Source organism: Apium graveolens, chromosome 11, assembly GCF_009905375.1.
Source record: "Apium graveolens cultivar Ventura chromosome 11, ASM990537v1, whole genome shotgun sequence".
NCBI classification, from domain to species: Eukaryota; Viridiplantae; Streptophyta; class Magnoliopsida; order Apiales; family Apiaceae; genus Apium; species Apium graveolens.
In genome coordinates, this window is record NC_133657.1 from 23,560,021 (window position 1) to 23,581,046 (window position 21,026).

The window sequence follows — 21,026 nt, forward strand, 5'->3', positions numbered from 1 at the left end:
ATTCAATATTCTAAGAACTATATAAATCGCTTAAAGAATTGAAGATCTTACAAAATGGTTGAACTCTTGAGAGAAAAAAGGATGATGCTTAGCAAATGACAAAACTCCTGTAAAAATGTTGAAAATATATTTAACCAGCAAGGCATTAGGGAGTTGCCAACAATTTAGCTCAAAATTGATAGTGCAAATCTATTCCTTTAAATAAAAATTAGAGTAATATCCCGGTTTAATTTGCTGATAATTCTTAAGGTAAGTGTTTGATGTGATTATGACAACTAACCAACCTTATCATTTGGGTTTTTTCCAACAGAAAAAGGGAAAACTGTAATCCAATTCCTAATAAAATATGTACAATATATAAACAATTAAGAAAATATTCCTAATCAAACAGATTATACATATTTTAATAGATAAAATAATTGGAGATTTATTGTTTATATTATGTTCATACACGGATGCAGTAAAAAAAAGTGTAACATTTTGGATGTTGAACTTACACCATTGATATATCAAACACAATAATTCCAGAGTTAAGAAGGAAATATAGAAAAATGTTACAGGAAGTTCCTAATATGGCATGTCAATTGTATACACTTGGAAGATTGTAAAACACTTCCTCAAAAACTACATTATTTGTAATATCTGTGCTAATACCATCACAACTATCTATGAGAATATGGAGACCTTCAGGTCGTGTCACTCTGGATATAGCAACATAAATGTGTCCATGCGAGAAAGCTGCTTTAGGAAGGTAAAGCCCAACCGTATCAAGTGATTTTCCCTGACTTTTGTTAATCGTCATAGCGTAACATATTTGAATCAGAAACGGAACGCGTTTAAATTCAAACGGCCAGTTCGTGTCACTTGGAATCATCTCAATTCTAGGAATTAGATGTTTCGTTCCAACATGAGAGCCACACAAAATCTCACATTCAATATTGTTGTTCATACAGGATTTCACAATCATTCCTGTACCATTGCATAATCCCATGATCTGGTTTAAGTTTCTCATAAGCATGACGACAACTCCTACCTTCAATTTTAACTCATGCTTAGGAATGCAAGGCATATTGATAGAGTTTAGATACTCAACTGGAAAAGCGGATCTGAAATCATTATCATCATCACCTGCATCATCAATTGAATCCTGACTCAGATAAGTGTAAACCATGCCAGGAATTTTTTCAAGTATCGTTGTATTAATCCACCACGATATTGGTAGGTGTGAGTATGGCCCTTGATCTGAGGTATTCATGTGAAGAGATATTTTGTATAAAATCTGGGTACGTCACTTCAAAAAGCTTCTGAATTGGATCTCCGGATGTATGAACGATATATTGATCAGGAATCTTTATTAACATTTCACCAGTGTCTGGACGTGGAGAAATATTGGTTTCTCTGTCATCACCGACAGCAAGCTGCCACTTGCTAAAGTCCGCAATGGTTTTGTTCTCCAAATCACTATTTCCTGCATTAAGCTGCATGTTTTGCTTCAATAAAAATACATCACAGGATTCCCAAAGCTTGGATTTATTAAGGGTAGAGCAGACAACTTCAGCCCTTGACGCTTTTGGAATGACAGGAAGTATCTGCCTAAAATCTCCACCAAAAAAAATGGTTATACCACCAAATGGCTTTTTAGCTCTGCTTTTATCAATAGCAGACATAATATCTCTCAAGGATCGATCAACGCATTCAAAAGCATGACGATGTTGTATAGGAGCCTCATGCCAAATTATTAAATCAGTTCGCTGAAGTAGCTCAGAAATATCAGTCCCGTGTCTTAAACCAGCAGAACAATTTTCATCAAGCTTGAGTGGAATATGAAAGCGGGAGTGTGCGGTTCTTCCACCAGGAAGCAACACGGCAGCTATACCACATGAGGCAACGTGAAGCATAATCTTATGCTCTGATCGTAATCGACAACACAGTGTCTGCCACAAGAAAGTCTTTCCACATCCTCCACTTCCGTAAACAAAGAAAACACCACCTTTTTTCTGGTTGATATTGTCAAGAATGGAATCATAGACTATCTTCTGTTCATCATTGAGAAGATATGATTTCTTGTGTGTATTCTCTTCATTTCTTCTGTATCATAGGATGTTTCCTCAAGAATTAGTCTATTCTCAGAGTTGGAAAAAAAGCATATCCTGGATATGGCATATCTGGGAAGTTTATAAGGCTTTTACCAATATCATTCAACAATTTCTCTATCTCTGTAATAACATTAATAAAACTTGATAACATTAATCCAGCGTTTGAAACATGTAATATGTACAAATCATTATTAACAGCTCATACCTGCAAGAGCGTAATTCTGGATCTCAATATCTGATAGACAAAGGTTTGGATTCCCAGTGAGATGTCACCGCACAAGAAGAATATCATCTGACATGCATCCCCAATGAGCTTCCCAAAGGCTACGCGGATGAGAGATTGGACTGTATACTAAAATGTTGACAAACATGGCACGTAATTGTGGAGGCATGGATGTATGCGCATTTTCCCCTATAGCTTCGTGCCATTGCTGGTCGTTCTGGAGGATACCTAGCGCGGCACAGGCTTCGTGAAAGGAGTTATAAACATGGTCGTTGACTGTCTTCAAATCATCAAAACATACAGCACCTTTAATACTGAGCAGGAGCATGCGGAGATATAATAGTTCATTGATAGATGAATGTACTTCAGCAAGCCTACCGATGACATCACCTCTTTTCCTCTGTTTCCAGATACCGGGTTATGGATGCCATATAAACTTGCTTGGAAATTCTGAATAAGTTAAATTTGGGGCCTCTGCATATGTTTTATTTGCAGCAAACCATGCTTCTAATTTGCTTTTCTTTGTTCCAGCATTGTCGAAAACTTCCTGTAGATTTTGTGAGCCTTTAAATGGCACATGCTTGTCATTCAGTAGATGTATTGGCAATCATTTAATGGAAGGCCACCGGGAATGGATGTCAAAACCAAATATCCTCCATGATGCTTCAGATGCACAAACATATCTTCCATCCAAGTATTGCTTGACTTCATCAAGCGGCCGTTTCTCAGGAGTGATTGTGGTTGTGCACCCTTTTTTGTTGTTTGTTTTTTTCCTCAGACACATGGTGGCGGTATCATGTCCTTTTAAACAATATTTGAACAAATATTTCAATGATATGGAGCTGTTAAAAATCTCTTAATTTGTGTGACATTGAAATCTTATTAAAAGATCTCGATTGTAGGGGACAACATACCGATTATCCAGGTCAATTCACAGTAATTCCAGTTTTCCTCCTCTTATAGATGGGAAAGCCATAGTCGTCAAAGTATGAGTGAGAATTATACCTGTTAAAAAGGAAAGAACGATGTTTCAATTTAATTAAAATAAATCTAAAAGGAATATTTTACTAAAAGGTGAAAAAGTAAATGTTGTATTCTTTCAGCAGTCTTTGGAAAATTAATTTAATGTAAAAGATCTCAGAATTACCTTTTAGGAAAATGTTTAATACAACGGCCTTTAACCATACACGGAGACTTGACACAGTCAGTGCCACATGGTCCGTGGATCATGTAATTCTTGACAGCTTCGTAATCAACTGGATCAATACTTGGGTCAGGAATTTCTGCAGAAACCATTTTATCTATTTGTTCAATTGTTTTGGGATGATCGTTTGGATGCAACCATATTAGCATGTGAGCATGTGGCAATCCACGCTTTTAAAACTCTATGATGTGCATTACTGTAATATGAAATTGATGAAAATAATTAAATAAAGCCTGACATACATGTCATATTAAATTTAAATCATAAAAAAATTGTTAGAGGAAGAAATCCTGAAAATAGCATACCTCCAATACAACGTCCAAAGTAGTTCTTATTTTTTATTTGATTAAGAAGTTGGTCAACTTTCATTTTAAATACCCTTGCAACGACGTCGGGTGCGTCAACAACATCAACACCAGGTAGAAACTTTAACATCCTCTGAATTTCAGGCCATTTTGTGTTAGTAGTCATCGTAAGGAACAATGATGGGTGTCCAAGTGTTCGACAAATTGTCATTGCGTCCTTGAAATACTGGTTCATGTATCTTTTACTACCAATGAAGGAAGCTGGTAAATTTGTTGCCTTGCCAACATTTTCAGGATTGTTGTCACCCTTGTTTAGTGCATCTCGTATGTTGTGGTACATATCAGAATGAATTGTAGTCTGGTGACCTCTGATCCAGTCAAGTCTGTATTGCTCAATTGCAGTAAATGCGTCAACAACATATTGCTGCCATAAACGACCTCCCAGACGTGGAGTCAAACCTGAATATACATGAGACAATTTCGTAGAAAATTAGAATGGTAGAAAAAACTAATATATAAGTGTTCAAATTTAGGTCATGATTTTGAATATACCTTCCGAAGGCCGTATCATGAGTTTATAATTGTAATATTCTTTCATCGTGATGAATTCTCTCTCCCCCTTTTCATCCGAATCTTCATTTTCGGTATTCTGACGTTGTTTCTGATTTTTTTGATTTGGTCTGTTTAAAGGGATTTGACGGTAATATCCGATGTCTCCATGAGGAAAAAGAATAGGATACTGAAGCTGCATAAACCGTGGATCAGTTTCAAAAATTCTCTCCAATCCATTGGTTCTCGAATGGATTATTGTATCCCTGCATCCTTTAGCATACTCGTCAGTGACAATCAACCCGACAACTTCATTTGATGGACCAATATGGTTAGGTCGACCAGATGCGGAAGACGAAGATATTAGAACCAATCTAAATTCATTAACTGCATTCTGACTAATTCTTTCACATGCCATACGAAAACCTTTGACCAAATGATTATGTTTATCCAATATTTCTAACAACGACTGAACAATATCTTCATCCACGGCATCGCGTCCTCCCTTAACGACATTTATTATGTTATGTACTTCATCTTCAGTGTCATATATGTAGAGTTGACAGGATTTGGGGATCTCACCATCAAGTGGTACAAAGCTTCCCATACTGTGGTAATCTACACCTTTTACCTTGAAACAGTAAGGAGCACCGCCACGATTGATACTACGATCAATTTGACCTCCGGTGGAAGACATAGAAAATATACAGTTGTATATTCTAATATTTTCCTTGAAATGCCTAAAACGGGATCCACCAGTAAGGAGTGAAGCGAGAGGCTCGGGAGGTTGCTTTTCTTTCTCAAGAATTATCTGACCATTTTTACAACAAAGAGAGAAAGTTGGAGGCTTTTTGGTCGCACTTTTATTGTTTCTTTCATGATTCCACATGATGGCCTGACACTTTGAACAAATTCTATCAGGATCACCGACATCGAGGTACTCACTCCACTTAGTAACAGTATTGTCAAAATCATGTACATCAACATCGTCACAATCACCTACAAAATTTGAAATTATTATGACTATGGAACATCAGAGTAATTAAGAATGGAACTGAATTTAAGTTCATACCGCTAGATATACAATCACTGTCGCTGCTGTCACAATCTTCAACATTGTTAAATTCTCCTAATAAGTTCTTAGAACCTGAACTTTCTCCTTGCTCATAATAACATTTTACGGAAGATGTATCATATGCCGAAGAACCTGGACTAATTTTACAACAGGTTTTTTTGGATTGTTGTTTTACAACGATATCACTGCTGGAACCTAAAGTTACTTGTGGTCGTTTAAATATAGTGGATGCGGGCAGTGCAAAAGTGACAGTACTCTTGGCACTTTGAGTAGCTTTTGGAGCTGCCATATTTCGTTGTTCTCCTGCTACAACAACAACATTGTTAATAAGATCAACTCCTACTATCTTTATTTGCATAAATAGTAAGCATCTCTAATTTACAATTTTGATTTTGAAACGCGCCTTCAAATCCCATGGGTCGTAATTTATGAACGCATGGAGTATCAGGAGTTGCGCATGTTTCTCCATTTATCTGTACACATACATAATTGACCCAAAATTTATCAAATTATGCGATGAATTTAACAATTTAAAAAATGTAGTTTGCCAATATAGCAATAAGACAACCATGGACAGCTGTAATAAAAAATAACTTTGGTTATGTTTTGACCTGATATTTGAGAACAATATGAACGTGAAGTGTTTCCAGGTGGGGTAAATGGAGAATTATCGAGTAATTCTCTGTCACGCGGACTCTTTCCGCACAGCCTTTTTTTTCTTTTACGTGGAGAAGAACATAACCAATTCAGCCAATATCATATAATTTTAAACACAAATATTTCCAACTATGAGTCAAGTAAAATGTGCCTGACGTTTGAGAAGCATGTGAAGGTGACGCGGTTCCCACAGGCTTGTGCACAATACTTTCGCTAAAAGTTGGATCATCAGTCAGTGTACTCAGGAATATTTTGTGTTCCTTAAAACTGCAGTTCTTTCGACGCACCCTCATTTTTTTCCTGCAATTTCCAGTAAGGACATTTATATTATCAAACATGATTCTTTAGTAAAAAAAATAACTGACCACTCTTATTATTGTTTACCAGGTTGTTTCAGGTTTGGTTTTGCATTTGGTTTAGTATTGAGGCAATATCCGCCAGTACCTAGTTTCTCAAAACTGGGTTGGAAATTACTGTCAACCTGAACTTCATGGAGAGTTGACATTAACATCTGTCCGGTGGCTAATCTATCATTATCACTGGATTGGTAATTACCGACAACTGGAACTGCATAATCAAAAGGTATATTAAAATTAAGAATATTGTAGCTATAAATGTAAACTTGGGAATTTACCAGCCTTTGTTGTGTAAAGAGTGCGCAGAGACTGTTTGCCTAAATCTTCTGAACACAATGGCAAATCTCCGGAGATTTGTTCCTTACATAGTTCAACATTAATATCTTGCAGCTCTGTGTGTTTAATATACCTATTTTCAATTCCACTGAATGCTGAACATGGTATTGTATAAACACAATATTATTATTACATTAAGAAGCAGACAAAAATATGTCAAAGTGGACCGCAGTATACGACAGACCTTGCCTATGTTCAATACTTGATCGGCTGAGAGATGATATAGTTGACGGAATTATTGGACTCTGATTCTCCTTGCTACTATCTGATAATGCATTTCCACTCAAATTTATTGGATAAGATCCAGGTTTAACTAAAGCAAAGAATAGAGAAAAACTTATTTTCAATTCCACTGAATGTTGATCATAGTATTGTGTAAACACAACATTAGTATTACATTAAGAAGCAAACAAAAACCATTCAAAGTGGACGAACCTGTAGACTTTAAATTCTGACTGAATTCGATATTCTTTGATAAGGGTGTCAAAGGAGACCGACTTGCAGAATTACCTGCATCCATTAGAGAGGAATACAAAGTTAACTTAAAATACCAGGCCTATTAACATAAATGACTATATTGCAATTCAAGTTAGCGTTTATTGTTTTTAGAGGATTACGGCTAAGATATTCTGCATTATTAGTCCTCAAAGACTGATTGAACGGCTGCGGTTTGGTACCTGTAACAATCACAAATAAACAACATTAATTATACATCAAAATTGTTAGAATGTTTGGCTTTGGCCATGTTCAATAGTTGATTGACTGAGAGATGCTTAACCTGACAAAATTAGTGGATTCTGATTCTCCTTGCTACTATTTGACAATGCATTTCCACGTATATTTATTGGATCAGATCCGGGTTTAACTGAAGCAAAGAATAAAGATAAACTTATTAACGTCTGCATAATAACTTTTAGATTCAAACTACATCAGTACAATGAAGAAACTTTACATAAATTATTGCAAGAGGAAATCATCTGGTAATTATCTGCACTCTGAGAATTAGTCATGTCTGTAAGAATGGAATCTACATTCCGGCCACGGACGTGACGTTTTTTTTCTGGTTGGACAAAAACTGAAAAATCATTATCAAATACAAAATAAAAAGTGTAACTTTAACATCCCAACATCAATAGTTTTCTCAGAATAATAGAAAAATTCAAGTTTACTTAAATATAGTTCTCCAAAATAAATCTCACCAAAATGATACCAATCCAAAACTCCAACTTACAAATCATGAAACAAAATATACTTAAATTGTTGTTAGGTCCCAATTTGTTTGTAGAAGGGGGGGTTGAATACAAACAATACCAAATAATCGAATTAAATGCGGAATAAAAAATGTGAAACAAAATTCAAGTTAAATAAAAATATTATTAAACTTGAAAGGTGTTACAACAACTGTATCGATTACAAGGTATTAATCTCAAATCAATTACCACAAATCTAGAATAAATTCGACATGAACTTTTTCTATTTTTGCAATAATTAGAATCAAATGCTAAACGCGATTTGAGATTAAGTTCTAGGGATTTTGATCCGCTAGATTGTTACACAAGAACAAGATAAAGATTTCTAGTTGATTGGATTTAACTTTACAATCTAGAAATTTAATCTTGGATTAAACAGATGAAAAATGTAATATTTCAAGGCGGCTGCTTTTCTTGTTCTTTGTTCTTCTGTTTGAATGATAGATGATTGAAAGAAGGTCTTCTGCTTCTTTTTAATCAACAAACCAATAGAATTGAATTGGCATGACAATCCTATAGCTGGCAAGACTTTCGGTAGGACAATTGAATGAACTAGCAAGACAATCTGAATGAACTAGCATGACAATCAGAATGAACTAGCAAGACAATTATCCTCCTAGAGTAACTTTCGGTATGACAATGGAAATGACTTGGCATGACAATCGGTATGACAATCCAGATTGTCATGCTAGTTCATTTCCATTTGTCTTGCTGATTTAAGACTTGAATTTAATCCAATTAAACTTCTGAAAATTCCTAAAATTAATTCAGAATTAATTAATCAATTAATTCAATTAATAAATAAATTATTCTTCGCAGATATAATTTATTTTCTTAATTAAATTAGATGAATTAATTAATTAATAGAGAATTAATTCTAGTCTTGAGCAGCAACCATTCTTCTGCAAATCTTCTGAAAATCACTGAAAATTATGAATCAATTCCACCACTTCAACGTTGACACTCGATGTACTGTCTGGTTCATGAGTGACTAACTTCCGTGACGTTTCTTCATGTCTTGACTTTGACACTTTGATTTTCTTCAGATTAAATCCTTGTAATTAATTGATACTCTGACGAGATCTCTGTCACTTGATTAAATCCACGATCTTGACTTATATCACTGAGGCATGATCAATTTCTTGAACTTCTTCCAGTGAATTAATTCCTCAAGTCTGTAGATGAACCTTGTCTCTGAATCCTTTGACATATATTACTTTGCGAGATCTCTCTGATGGTAGTTCCACTATTTACTTATTACATTCTTATTTGAGTTGAGTTGAATCCTCGAATATACAAATAGGCTATGACATATGACTTACAATCTCCCCCTATTTGTTTGTTAGACAATAACACACAAATACCTAGAGGATAACTCAACTAACAAATAAGAAAAAGATATAAACATACATGCAAAGTAAATAGCAGAAAAGTTCTGGATGAGATTTAACATTTTCCAGATTCCAAGTAGATGTTCCTCTAGACTGAACATATCTTCAAGTAGTTCCATCTTCATTTGTACAACCACATTTCCTGTTGAGAAGCCCATATCTCTTGCTTCTCCCCCTATGAGAATCAACTGATTAAAGAAGATCACCTTCATTTTACCACCTCTCCCGTACAATAGGATCCGCAGATAAAAACCAATGGTACTCCCCTAACTGCTTCTTCCCTTACTAGGAAATCACCTTGTGTTTACCACCTCTCCCGTACAATAGGATCCGTAGTTAGAAACAACAATGGTGTGGTGTAGTGTACATGTAGGATCTTTTTCTTAATCCCTGCTATTTCTCCCCCTTAGTTGAGGAATCCTCCAAACTATTACTTAAGCTTTTATCTCCCCCTTAAAGAAGGAATGTATGCCGTCGTCAGAAGGAGTTCTCATATTTCACTTGGTTGGAAAAGAAATAACAAGTAGTTTCTCTTTCTTCCTCTCTGTGAGTGTGTGATTCTGTTTAGTGTACCTCACATGAGTTTCACTCTTCTCTCCACTCGTGTTCACACTCATTCTCAAAAGTGTATCACTCTTCTCTCATAGCTCCATAATCCAGCTGTACCTGCAAGGAAAATCACCTTAGCCATCCTTAAGGAGGTCACAGGTGGTGCAATGGGAGTTCACAAATCCCCATCCTTGTTAAACTCGTCAGATAAATCTGAGTCATAATCTACAAGTTGCTAGTTTCCCTTTTAGGGTTCCAGATTTGAATTCTGGGAAGGTAAACAATGATCCAACGAATTTAGCATAAAGATCAAAGTTCCCTTCTAATGTCTGTGAAAACATTTCCTTGTGACTTATCAGGTAATATCTGAATCATTGTCAACAAGTTGCCGATCTGCGCCTATGTCAGATCCACTATCCGCAGATGCATCCAGGGGATTTAAGCCTGGGGAGGTAGACACTGACCACTGACATATGGCTTTTGGATCAGTATCCTCTCCTAACAGCTGTAAAGGCAATTGGTCCACTAACGAACCTTGAACAATCGAATCTGACCTTAAAATGGTCGAAACTCTTGTTTCCGTCAACTCATCCTTTGTGTGTGTAACCTCTGCTGGTGCATCAAGAATTGATTATGTTTGAAGTGGTGACACTACATCGGATACCTTGGCCGACAGGCAAAATTCAATAGACGCACCCTGTTGAGAGAATGAATCTAGTAACTGTTTTTGTGCCTTTTCAGCCATTACATCTTTTTGAGAAGATGTATGGGAGCTAGCAGTTGTCTCGGTTTAAATACTACTCATCTATGTATGAGACAGAGCTACTGGGTTGACTACAGAACCTTCCTTATGTGGTGCACTAAGGCACTATCTCCCTCACGCTCATTCATACTACTTTTAGTGGTAAAAGAGTGTTGGTTAGTTCTGTTTTTGTGTTTGTCTTTACAGTCTGGGATAGACGTTGTGGGTTTTCAACCTCATGACTGTCAATGAAAGAAAGTCATTGGAGACTGAACCTGTATCATAGAACATATGGTAATAGAGAGAAAATGATTTACAATAGTGATTTCAAAAGATTTTACATGAAATAAGAAATCACTAACGTAGAAAGAAGTTTAATTTTTGTTTTTCAAAATGAATGAGTTTTTGATAAAACATTGATCACTTAGCGTAAAGTCTAAGTAATTCTCATTCATGTCAAAAGCTTACAAATATCTGCAACATAATGTTAACAACATATCATTGACCGATACTTGTCAAGTACTTTAGATACTAATTGTTATGTTGCATAAGCAATATATCACTGCACATATAAAACAATATGATTGTGCCTAGTGATAAGAGAGTTATAAATATGACGACTCTACTAGTTCATATAAAATTATAACTTCTGTTAGAGTGCCATACCATGTCCTTGACGATTGCTTGAGCAGTATACTAGTTCATACCAACCTGAAGTGAGATTGTGAAGAAGAAATTGCATAGTCCAATAGATCTGCAGCTGCAAAGTCCATGAACTGTGGTGCATTGACTTCCTCTTTTGACTTACCAACCAGGAGTACACTTGTACACATCTTACTAGAGTACAATTCCAAGTGTAATGTGCAACAGGTGTCTGATATGTCGTAATATTCTCAAGTCTCGTCACTGGTGCTATATGTTAGATACTGCTTCCTGATAATAACCTAGCACAATATACAAAATTACAATGATAACATTCCCAGCTTGCAAACAGCCATATCCCTCAGATAAACCTTTGCTGTTATCTCCAAAGGTAACCATGGGGCCAGCTTTCTCAATCCACATTTGATAGCAGGGCTCTATCTCCGGTCATATGTCTTGATGATCCACTGTCAAGAATCCACACTACCGGTTACACCTGTTTAATGCCCTGCACTACAAATGGATTAGACCTTCTTCGGAACCCAAACTTGGTTGGGCCCGGCATACTTGTAGAACTGTCCTTTGTCAGGCAAAACAACATTTTTAATTTTAATTGCCTCAACTTTCTCAATGACTGAACATTTGACCTTGTAAACAGTGTTAACAAATTTCTGTTTAAGCTTAGGCACAAATGTCTCCTTTCTAGCCTTAGAAGGACTAGCAGTCTTAGACCTATCATGCTTCTTGTTATTCACATGCTGACGAGGAGTAGTCTTATCATTAAACACATGCTTACCATTAAAATAAGCATACATCATATTAAAAGCACAAGACATACAATTAGCAACACCACATGCTTTATGAGAGTGATTAACAGCATGCAATTTATGCATGGTAGACATGGCATTATTGTTATCCAACTCATGTGTGTCTAAGTTAGTCTCAGTTGCTTTCACAACTTTGACTGGAACTTTCGACTCACTTGACTTGGAAACAATCTTCTCATTAGCATGATCCTCAGCACGTATTTCTTCTTGAATAACAGAAGAGGTCGCATCAAATGGTTCAGCAATTGATGCTTTATAGAGGGGTTCATCAACACCCTTAAGCACATGTGGTACTTCCCTCCCTTTAGCACAGACATGAGGAGGGGAGTTTATGCCTAATTCTCCAATAGCAGCATTGTAATCATAACCTATTCCAGATGTTTGATTAACAGCATGCTTACTGTAGAGCTCTTTAGCCTTCGTACAAGAATTGAAGTAGGCTCTAACCTTAGTCTCAAGACCGGTGATCTTGTCTTTGAGAATAGTTTCGAGTTTTCTATAACAGTCAACTCTATTCTCTAGAAAAGATACCTGTTCTTTTAATTTGTCTTGATTAATGTGCACAAGTCTTAATTCATTGACCTCTTTCTCAAGGTCTGTGATCTGTAAACTTAACAGTTCATTATCACGACGTGCACAATCTAAGTTACCTCTTAGATGATAAACCATTTCAGCATCAGAAAGTTTTACCTCTATTCTTGACGATGAAGCTTTTCCATCAATAGCCATAAGAGCAAGATTTCCTTCATCTTCATCTTCACTGTCAGTATCATCCCAGCTTCTTCCCTTTGCCAGATAAGCCCTTTCAGAGTTCTTTCTTACTTGCTTTGGCTTCCTACATTCTGTGGCAAAGTGTCCCAACTCATTGCAGTTATAGCATCTAATGGTGCTTCGATCAACCATCCCTGTTTTGTACCCACCACTGCTGGTGTTAGAGGATGAAGATCCACCTTTCTGGAATTTGTTGTAGTTGGACTTGTACTTAAGCTTGGGATTCCTCCTGAATCTGACATGGGAGAATCTCTTGACAATTTGGGCCATTGATTCATCTTCCAATTGCTCCAGCTCTTCCAAGGAATAAAAATCATCACTTGATTGATTTGTAGTAGGAGGATCATATTCTGCTACTAACTCATTTTCCTCACCCTTGGAAAACTGTACCATTCTTTCTAACTGTTGAGATTGTTGTTGTTGTTGACCTTCAGCTACAAGTGCAGTAGATGTGCTGACCATTCTATACTTCCCGTAGACTTCCTTCTGTTGAATCTGCTCCAACTCATAAGTTTTTAACACTCCATAGAGCCTGTCCAAAGAAATCTCACTCAGATCTCTAGCTTCTCTAATGGCAGTGATTTTATGTTCAAGATGAGCTGGCAGTGTTAAAAGGAACTTTTTGTTGACCTCCCTAATTGAATAATACTTTCCATTGATGTTCAGGTTGTTGATCAACGCATTGTACCTCTCAAACACTTCAGTAATTCCTTCTCCTGGATTTGATTTGAAATGTTCATATTCAGAGGTTAGGATTTCCAACTTGTTCTCCCTAACTTCCTCTGTGCCTTCATTAATTACCTCAATAGTTTCCCACATGTGTTTGGAATTTTTACAGTTCATCACATGTCTGTTCATCAAGGGATCAAGGGAATCAATTAATATTAATTGAAGGCTGGCATCCAAGGAGGCTTCTTCCTTCTCAGCAGGAGTAAAATCTTCAGGCTCTTTTGGATAGGTTCTAGCTTCAGTAGTCACCACACCATCTATTATTACCTCCGGTTCAATAACCATCGGAGTTTTTATACCCTTCTTTAACAAGTTTGAATATTTGGGATTTGCAACTTGTAAAAATAATAGCATCTTCTTCTTCCACATGATATAATTCTCTTTATCAAATTGTGGAATTTTAACGGTTCCAACTTTATGTGAAGTCATTATGAATTTTTGAATAAATAAAAATTCAAGGAGTTGAAAAATCACAAAAGTCTAGGATCTTGATTTGTTCGTTAATCAGAAGGCTCTGATACCAATTGTTAGGTCCCAATTTGTTTGTAGAAGGGGGGGTTGAATACAAACAATACCAAATAATCGAATTAAATGCGGAATAAAAAATGTGAAACAAAATTCAAGTTAAATAAAAATATTATTAAACTTGAAAGGTGTTACAACAACTGTATCGATTACAAGGTATTAATCTCAAATCAATTACCACAAATCTAGAATAAATTCGACATGAACTTTTTCTATTTTTGCAATAATTAGAATCAAATGCTAAACGCGATTTGAGATTAAGTTCTAGGGATTTTGATCCGCTAGATTGTTACACAAGAACAAGATAAAGATTTCTAGTTGATTGGATTTAACTTTACAATCTAGAAATTTAATCTTGGATTAAACAGATGAAAAATGTAATATTTCAAGGCGGCTGCTTTTCTTGTTCTTTGTTCTTCTGTTTGAATGATAGATGATTGAAAGAAGGTCTTCTGCTTCTTTTTAATCAACAAACCAATAGAATTGAATTGGCATGACAATCCTATAGCTGGCAAGACTTTCGGTAGGACAATTGAATGAACTAGCAAGACAATCTGAATGAACTAGCATGACAATCAGAATGAACTAGCAAGACAATTATCCTCCTAGAGTAACTTTCGGTATGACAATGGAAATGACTTGGCATGACAATCGGTATGACAATCCAGATTGTCATGCTAGTTCATTTCCATTTGTCTTGCTGATTTAAGACTTGAATTTAATCCAATTAAACTTCTGAAAATTCCTAAAATTAATTCAGAATTAATTAATCAATTAATTCAATTAATAAATAAATTATTCTTCGCAGATATAATTTATTTTCTTAATTAAATTAGATGAATTAATTAATTAATAGAGAATTAATTCTAGTCTTGAGCAGCAACCATTCTTCTGCAAATCTTCTGAAAATCACTGAAAATTATGAATCAATTCCACCACTTCAACGTTGACACTCGATGTACTGTCTGGTTCATGAGTGACTAACTTCCGTGACGTTTCTTCATGTCTTGACTTTGACACTTTGATTTTCTTCAGATTAAATCCTTGTAATTAATTGATACTCTGACGAGATCTCTGTCACTTGATTAAATCCACGATCTTGACTTATATCACTGAGGCATGATCAATTTCTTGAACTTCTTCCAGTGAATTAATTCCTCAAGTCTGTAGATGAACCTTGTCTCTGAATCCTTTGACAGATATTACTTTGCGAGATCTCTCTGATGGTAGTTTCACTATTTACTTATTACATTCTTATTTGAGTTGAGTTGAATCCTCGAATATACAAATAGGCTATGACATATGACTTACAATTGTTCATCTCCAAATTAAAACCACACTTAAAAAATCTGAATAACATTTTAATAAAATGCAAAAAAAATAAAATTAATGAGCTCCTCTTGATCCGCATTCGCGCTCATCCCATAAAGTAGCCCACCTAGTTAAGATTACCTGCTGGGAAAATAAGGAAACAAAACCGGCAGTGAGCGAAAAGCTCATCTACGGATAACCACAATGTCAAGGTTTACAAAAGTTATACATGATGATATATATTAAAATTAACTGATCATCAATTAAAAAGTGCTAACAAAATATGAATGTCATAAAATGTCATGAATACCAAAATCACAAAATAAATATACATGATTTCCCATCAAAATATCCATGCTATACACATACTCTTACAATTATAAATAATATTCAAACTAAATTTAATGAAGTTCCAAACTTACTAACTTGGGAGATAATCTTACACTTACAGGATGTCCTACATTTTCGGTTATCCAGAATATGTAGTCATCAAATCTTACAGGGGCTTGCATAGCACAAAACAAATGCTACCCAAAATCTTACAGGGGTTTGCATAGCATAAAGCACATGCTACCCAAAATGGTCAAACACACACATACAGACTAGTCATGACTATACGTGTCATACTAGTCCGGCGACACACCTATACAATTTAAATACACCATATAGGAGGTGCCAAGCACGAGATTATCACTCGTGACGGATATCTTATAATATCTCCCAAATCATATCATACCTCTGTACAACCAAAAATATATTTCTCAACCATCACCAACCAAAATATCTTACAAAATAGAATATCGGTGCTTAAATCAAATATGACCAGTTCTGAAAAATATTAATTTACACTATGAAGATGTTCTTATTTGGAAAAGTACAAAACACGAAAAACGTAGGAAATTCTGAGAGCTTTCCAGAATGATAAGCCTCGTTAAAATTGACCAAGTAACGAGTTCGGAGGATAGATATTTGTGGAATGCTGAACAGAATCAGCCCCTGAATATTTTAGTAATTAACTATTTACGACATCGAAACTACATAATTTAGCAGCGAAATATGAAAATAAAATATAGAAATCGAAAATACCTTTTAGGAATGATATTACCCATAAAATATGCATAAAATCTCAATTTACTATGATTTAGGAAGTTAGGACGTACAAGCAGAATTTAACCCACTAGATTATAGAAAAGACAGATTTTAAGATATTTACAAGCATAATTTCAGAAAACTCAAAGAACGAAAAACAAAGATAATCAAATTATCTTTCCGACAAGTCTAGAATCACAACAATCCAATAAACAGAGAATTAATTACGAATTTCACAAGAATTCAGATTATTAGAATTGAGAAACAAGAATCTGATAAAATACAATAAGATTGATAGTATAACGAAGATATCTGTACCTTAGAATTCAGAAAATATGATGGATACTCAAGAAATTCAGATGTCCCCAATCATACTAAACCCTAGTTTAAGAATAAGAAGTATCAAAACCTATAAAATTTATATCCTAAACAAAATACGATTGCATATACGTAATTTAATCTTTACCTTAGCTTCAAATAGATTATCTTGCTCCTCCCTCTCCTTCTCCTTCTCTCTCTCTACCTTCCTTCTCTCTACCTTCCTCCTCCCTGACCAAAATAATAACGTAAGTCTTCCAAACCCTATTTTTTCTTATATTCCAACGCCTCTTTCTTTTTCTTTTTTTTATTTAAAAACTACGTTCTAATTAATAAGACATATATATAATATACTATTTAATATTTGAATATTAAATAATATAAATATATGTCGGGGTCTTACAGTAACAATGGGACATGGTCATCAGATTTCATACCTTGATTAACTGAGGTGTGCGATGCATTCAAAATATTTTCAGTATTACGACCACGAACACGTTTGGATCCTACCATTAGTGATTAACGCACATAATATATAGTCCGGTGAATCGCATGACAAAAATAACAGATAATAATCCAACCGCAAATTAGAAACTGGTGATAAGCAATACCTTGAGATTCCATGATTCTGATAACGTTTCAGTGCCAAGATTCAGTTTTCAGATCCAATGGTCATCCATTGTAGCTTCTAATTCGCGAGAGAGAGAGGGAGCGCGAGAGAGAGGAAGAGAGAGAGAGAGTTTGGAGAAAGAGTGAAAGAGTGATGTAACAGAATGAGCAAATCATGCATGATTTATTTTTTTTGAAATTATTTTCCATAGATTTTCTGATTTTGAAATTTAAAAATAGGTAATTAGTAATTAAGATGGATATGACAAAATATATAGGATTTGGGTCATGGGTAAATAAATTTACCCATGGGTAAATTAAGGAGTAGTAATTAAGATATATAGATAATAGATGTGTTAAAAATATATAACTAAACTAGGCATAAAACAAATAAAATAATATATTGCGGTCTCCGTCTCTAAGTTGAGGTTCTTCACGGCTCTTCCATGCCATTGCCATCGCCATCTCAATCTTAAGATAAAATTAGAGAGAGATGATAGAGACCTAATTGTTTGTTTATAGATACATTGTATGTCAGTCTATTCATAGTAGCATGGTGGGTACTGTTACGTGCCTCTCTAACTTACCTTTAGCATGCCTTCACATCACAACAACAGATTCCAGAACTCTTAATTATATTTGTTTAACGCCCACCTATTTCATCCCACTTCTACAGATCAATTTCTAATTTTATGATAACAACAGACTAATTTAATAGATATAAACAAAGATAAGCAGATAGTTATACTAAAATAAAACTATATATCTCAATAACATGATCCCCGCTGCCTGTGTTAGGCTACCCAATAGCATGATAACAATTTACAAAGAACAAAATAATGCCCATTTTCGTGCCTTGTTTCGCTAGTATTTGGTAACATTATTCATGACTTGCCGTTGTAGTCCAGCTATTATCAGGCATGATGTCAAGAGTTCGAATACTGTTATGGTTATTACTATGTTGTTAGTATATAGTAGTGTATACCAAATTTGGAAGTACCTTTAGAAGCTGTTTATATAAACTTTTACTTTGATTAGGTGTAAGACATAAACTATACATTTATGTGTATATACCCCATCGGAGCTACATATTTCACTATTTCTACTTTGTGACTGGAAAACACACACAGGACCGAAAGTCCAGAAGGATGGCTAAGCCTAGGACTGCTTTCTAGTTTATACACAAGATACATAGAAACTAAATTTGAAACTGTGCACTAAAACACTGGACCCGAGTATCCTTCCTGACTTGTGATTTTTCGTTGTAATATTACGAACTTGACACAACTGTTTTATCTTCTTTACCATCTTCAGCTTCATTACTTTGTGACAATGTCAAGAGATACGTATACAACTATCTTTAAGCATATTGTGATCAAAACGGAGCACGTTGAGGGATGCCCTTCCTTCTATGAGAGTTATGTGGAGGCCCCCTCTTTAAATTTGAATGTCGGTGATTCACAATAGGTGGTGTGCCAGGGGAGATACATTGGCCATTCTGATCCTGATCATCTCCGTAACTAGAAGCAGAGGACTTGTCATAACCACCACCATAAATCCTACGTAAATCAGAGGAAAAAACACGAGCATCCAAGAATTGGTTGAAACCATGCCCTTTGCGCATTTTCTTTGGAGTCAAAGGCTTATCTGATTCATAATCATGAAATCCATCTCGATTCTGTTTTAGCGTAGGGGTGAATGTGAGCCTCGGATAACCCCTTTTTATTCCACCCAGCTGTGAGTTGACGAGCAATAAAAACATTTTTAGTCTACATACATAATTGCACCGTCCCAAGCACATTCTCAACATTATAAACAAAATCTACAGTGAATTATCAGTACCATCATTCTTGATGCACAAGTGTTCTAGAAACAGAATACATAGTATATGTAAATATAATTACTAGTCCCACAGAAACTAAAAATTGAACTTGAGGCCAAATAGTACAAACAAGTAGTCAACTATGCAAGGCAATAAACATAAATAATTGGGGAAAAATATAAAGAAAATTAAAGTAAATTACCTTGCAACCAAGAGAACAGAACCTGAATGAGTGAAGAAGGCTTCTGCAACAAATTTCACAGGTATTTGTAACACCTTTACCTGGCCTAGGTTGTGGCCTCTCATTGAGAAAAACAATCCTGGCACTGTTTATAATGTATGTTTGTACACAAGCTATATCAATAAACTTCTGAATCTCATGCACCCTCACCACATTATGGTACGAAGATCTCCTTATCTACATTCAAAATCCAATCTGTATTAAGTCTAGAAAATAATATTGACAATTAAAACCAAGTAATAAATGCTATTGGATATCCGACATACATGGTAAAGCATGTACCTGAATAACATGATGGTCTTTGTGATAGATTGTACAGTAAGAGCAGAAAGCATCTCCCATACAATCCAAACAAAACATATTGCATTCAGTTTTGTTAGAAATACCATGAGAGGAGCAGGGCACAAAGTAGTTGGCTTTAAGTAGTGGCTTCAACCAAGGAGGACACAACATGTCTTCATTCTCTCCCATTGTAACCATTGGACACTCACCAAAACTGAAATCAACCCATCATGTTCAACTTTAACAAACTATTCTATACTTTTAACATAAAAAGGAATCATATAATATATATATATATATATTACCTTGTTCTTAAGATAAACAACCCGGATGATATAAGAATCTTGAAATCCAAACTGCAAGCGTATATAATCAACCCTGTATCTCCTGTTGTGGCTGATGAGTTTTTGCTGAAAATTGGAGAGGCGGTGTGATGACGGAAACACTGATGAAACAAGACGGCAAAATGATTCATATGATCGTGATTTTATATACACAACACACCTATATTATATATTTTAAGGCGTTAAATATATTATATATACTAGCCTAAAATCCGTGTCATGCACTGATTTTTATAATTTTATATTTTTTTTAAATTTTAATATAAATTTAATTATTAAATTTATTTATTTAATATTTTTAAATGACATGATTTAATAATAAATATATTAATCAATTTTCATGACATTTTTAAGAAAGCTATTTAAAAAAAATATTATTACCCATTTAGTTATATATTTTTATTGATATTTCTACGCGTGATCACAATTTTTTTTAAATTAAAAATTAGGTTAAGTTATATGAATATTTTATGAATTATATTTATTCTGATATTAACTTCTCTAAATCTTTGAATTAATAGTTAATATTATTTTGAGTTAACCAGAGGTTTATTGTACTGAGCAAATTCAACTAATTAGTTTAATTTTATTATAATTTTTTTTAATATCAATCAACAGGATCAATTGTATAATGTGTGTTTTTAGTATGAATGGATAGTCTTTTTATTTTATTTTAGCCTGATTCAATAATATAATTTTATTAGGCGGATCAATAATATTTATTGTTTTGTTTTAAATCGAGGCATATTATACCAACCAAATCCAACTAATTAAATCTAGTTT

At 34.8% G+C, this 21,026-nt stretch overlaps 3 protein-coding genes and 1 long non-coding RNA gene across 4 annotated transcripts; all 4 read right to left on the minus strand.

Moving 5' to 3' along the window:
• Window positions 1-580: 580 nt before the first annotated feature.
• Window positions 581-1,171, minus strand: LOC141695403 (uncharacterized). The gene has a single exon (XM_074499650.1). The coding sequence runs from the start codon at window positions 1,169-1,171 to the stop codon at window positions 581-583; it is 591 nt and encodes a 196-aa protein (XP_074355751.1).
• A 28-nt stretch (window positions 1,172-1,199) lies between these two features.
• On the minus strand, window positions 1,200-7,811 carry LOC141695404 (uncharacterized). Its single transcript, XM_074499651.1, has 14 exons — window positions 7,754-7,811; window positions 7,580-7,666; window positions 7,353-7,478; window positions 7,237-7,311; window positions 6,986-7,114; window positions 6,744-6,896; window positions 6,494-6,676; window positions 5,462-5,755; window positions 4,381-5,376; window positions 3,829-4,287; window positions 3,467-3,602; window positions 3,255-3,324; window positions 2,370-2,719; window positions 1,200-2,088 (listed from the first exon to the last, which is right to left on the minus strand). The coding sequence occupies exons 1-14, from the start codon at window positions 7,809-7,811 to the stop codon at window positions 1,200-1,202; spliced, it is 4,005 nt and encodes a 1,334-aa protein (XP_074355752.1).
• A 7,733-nt stretch (window positions 7,812-15,544) lies between these two features.
• On the minus strand, window positions 15,545-17,145 carry LOC141697656 (uncharacterized). Its single transcript, XR_012564801.1, has 3 exons — window positions 17,094-17,145; window positions 16,946-17,008; window positions 15,545-15,679 (listed from the first exon to the last, which is right to left on the minus strand). It is a non-coding gene; the product is annotated as an uncharacterized LOC141697656 (long non-coding RNA).
• Window positions 17,146-18,566: 1,421 nt separating this feature from the next.
• On the minus strand, window positions 18,567-20,393 carry LOC141695087 (uncharacterized). The gene is made up of 4 exons (XM_074499333.1): window positions 20,205-20,393; window positions 19,900-20,113; window positions 19,579-19,794; window positions 18,567-19,289 (listed from the first exon to the last, which is right to left on the minus strand). Exons 1-4 carry the CDS (start codon window positions 20,372-20,374, stop codon window positions 18,930-18,932), a joined length of 960 nt encoding a protein of 319 aa, XP_074355434.1. The 5' UTR covers window positions 20,375-20,393; the 3' UTR covers window positions 18,567-18,929.
• Between the last annotated feature and the right edge of the window lie 633 nt (window positions 20,394-21,026).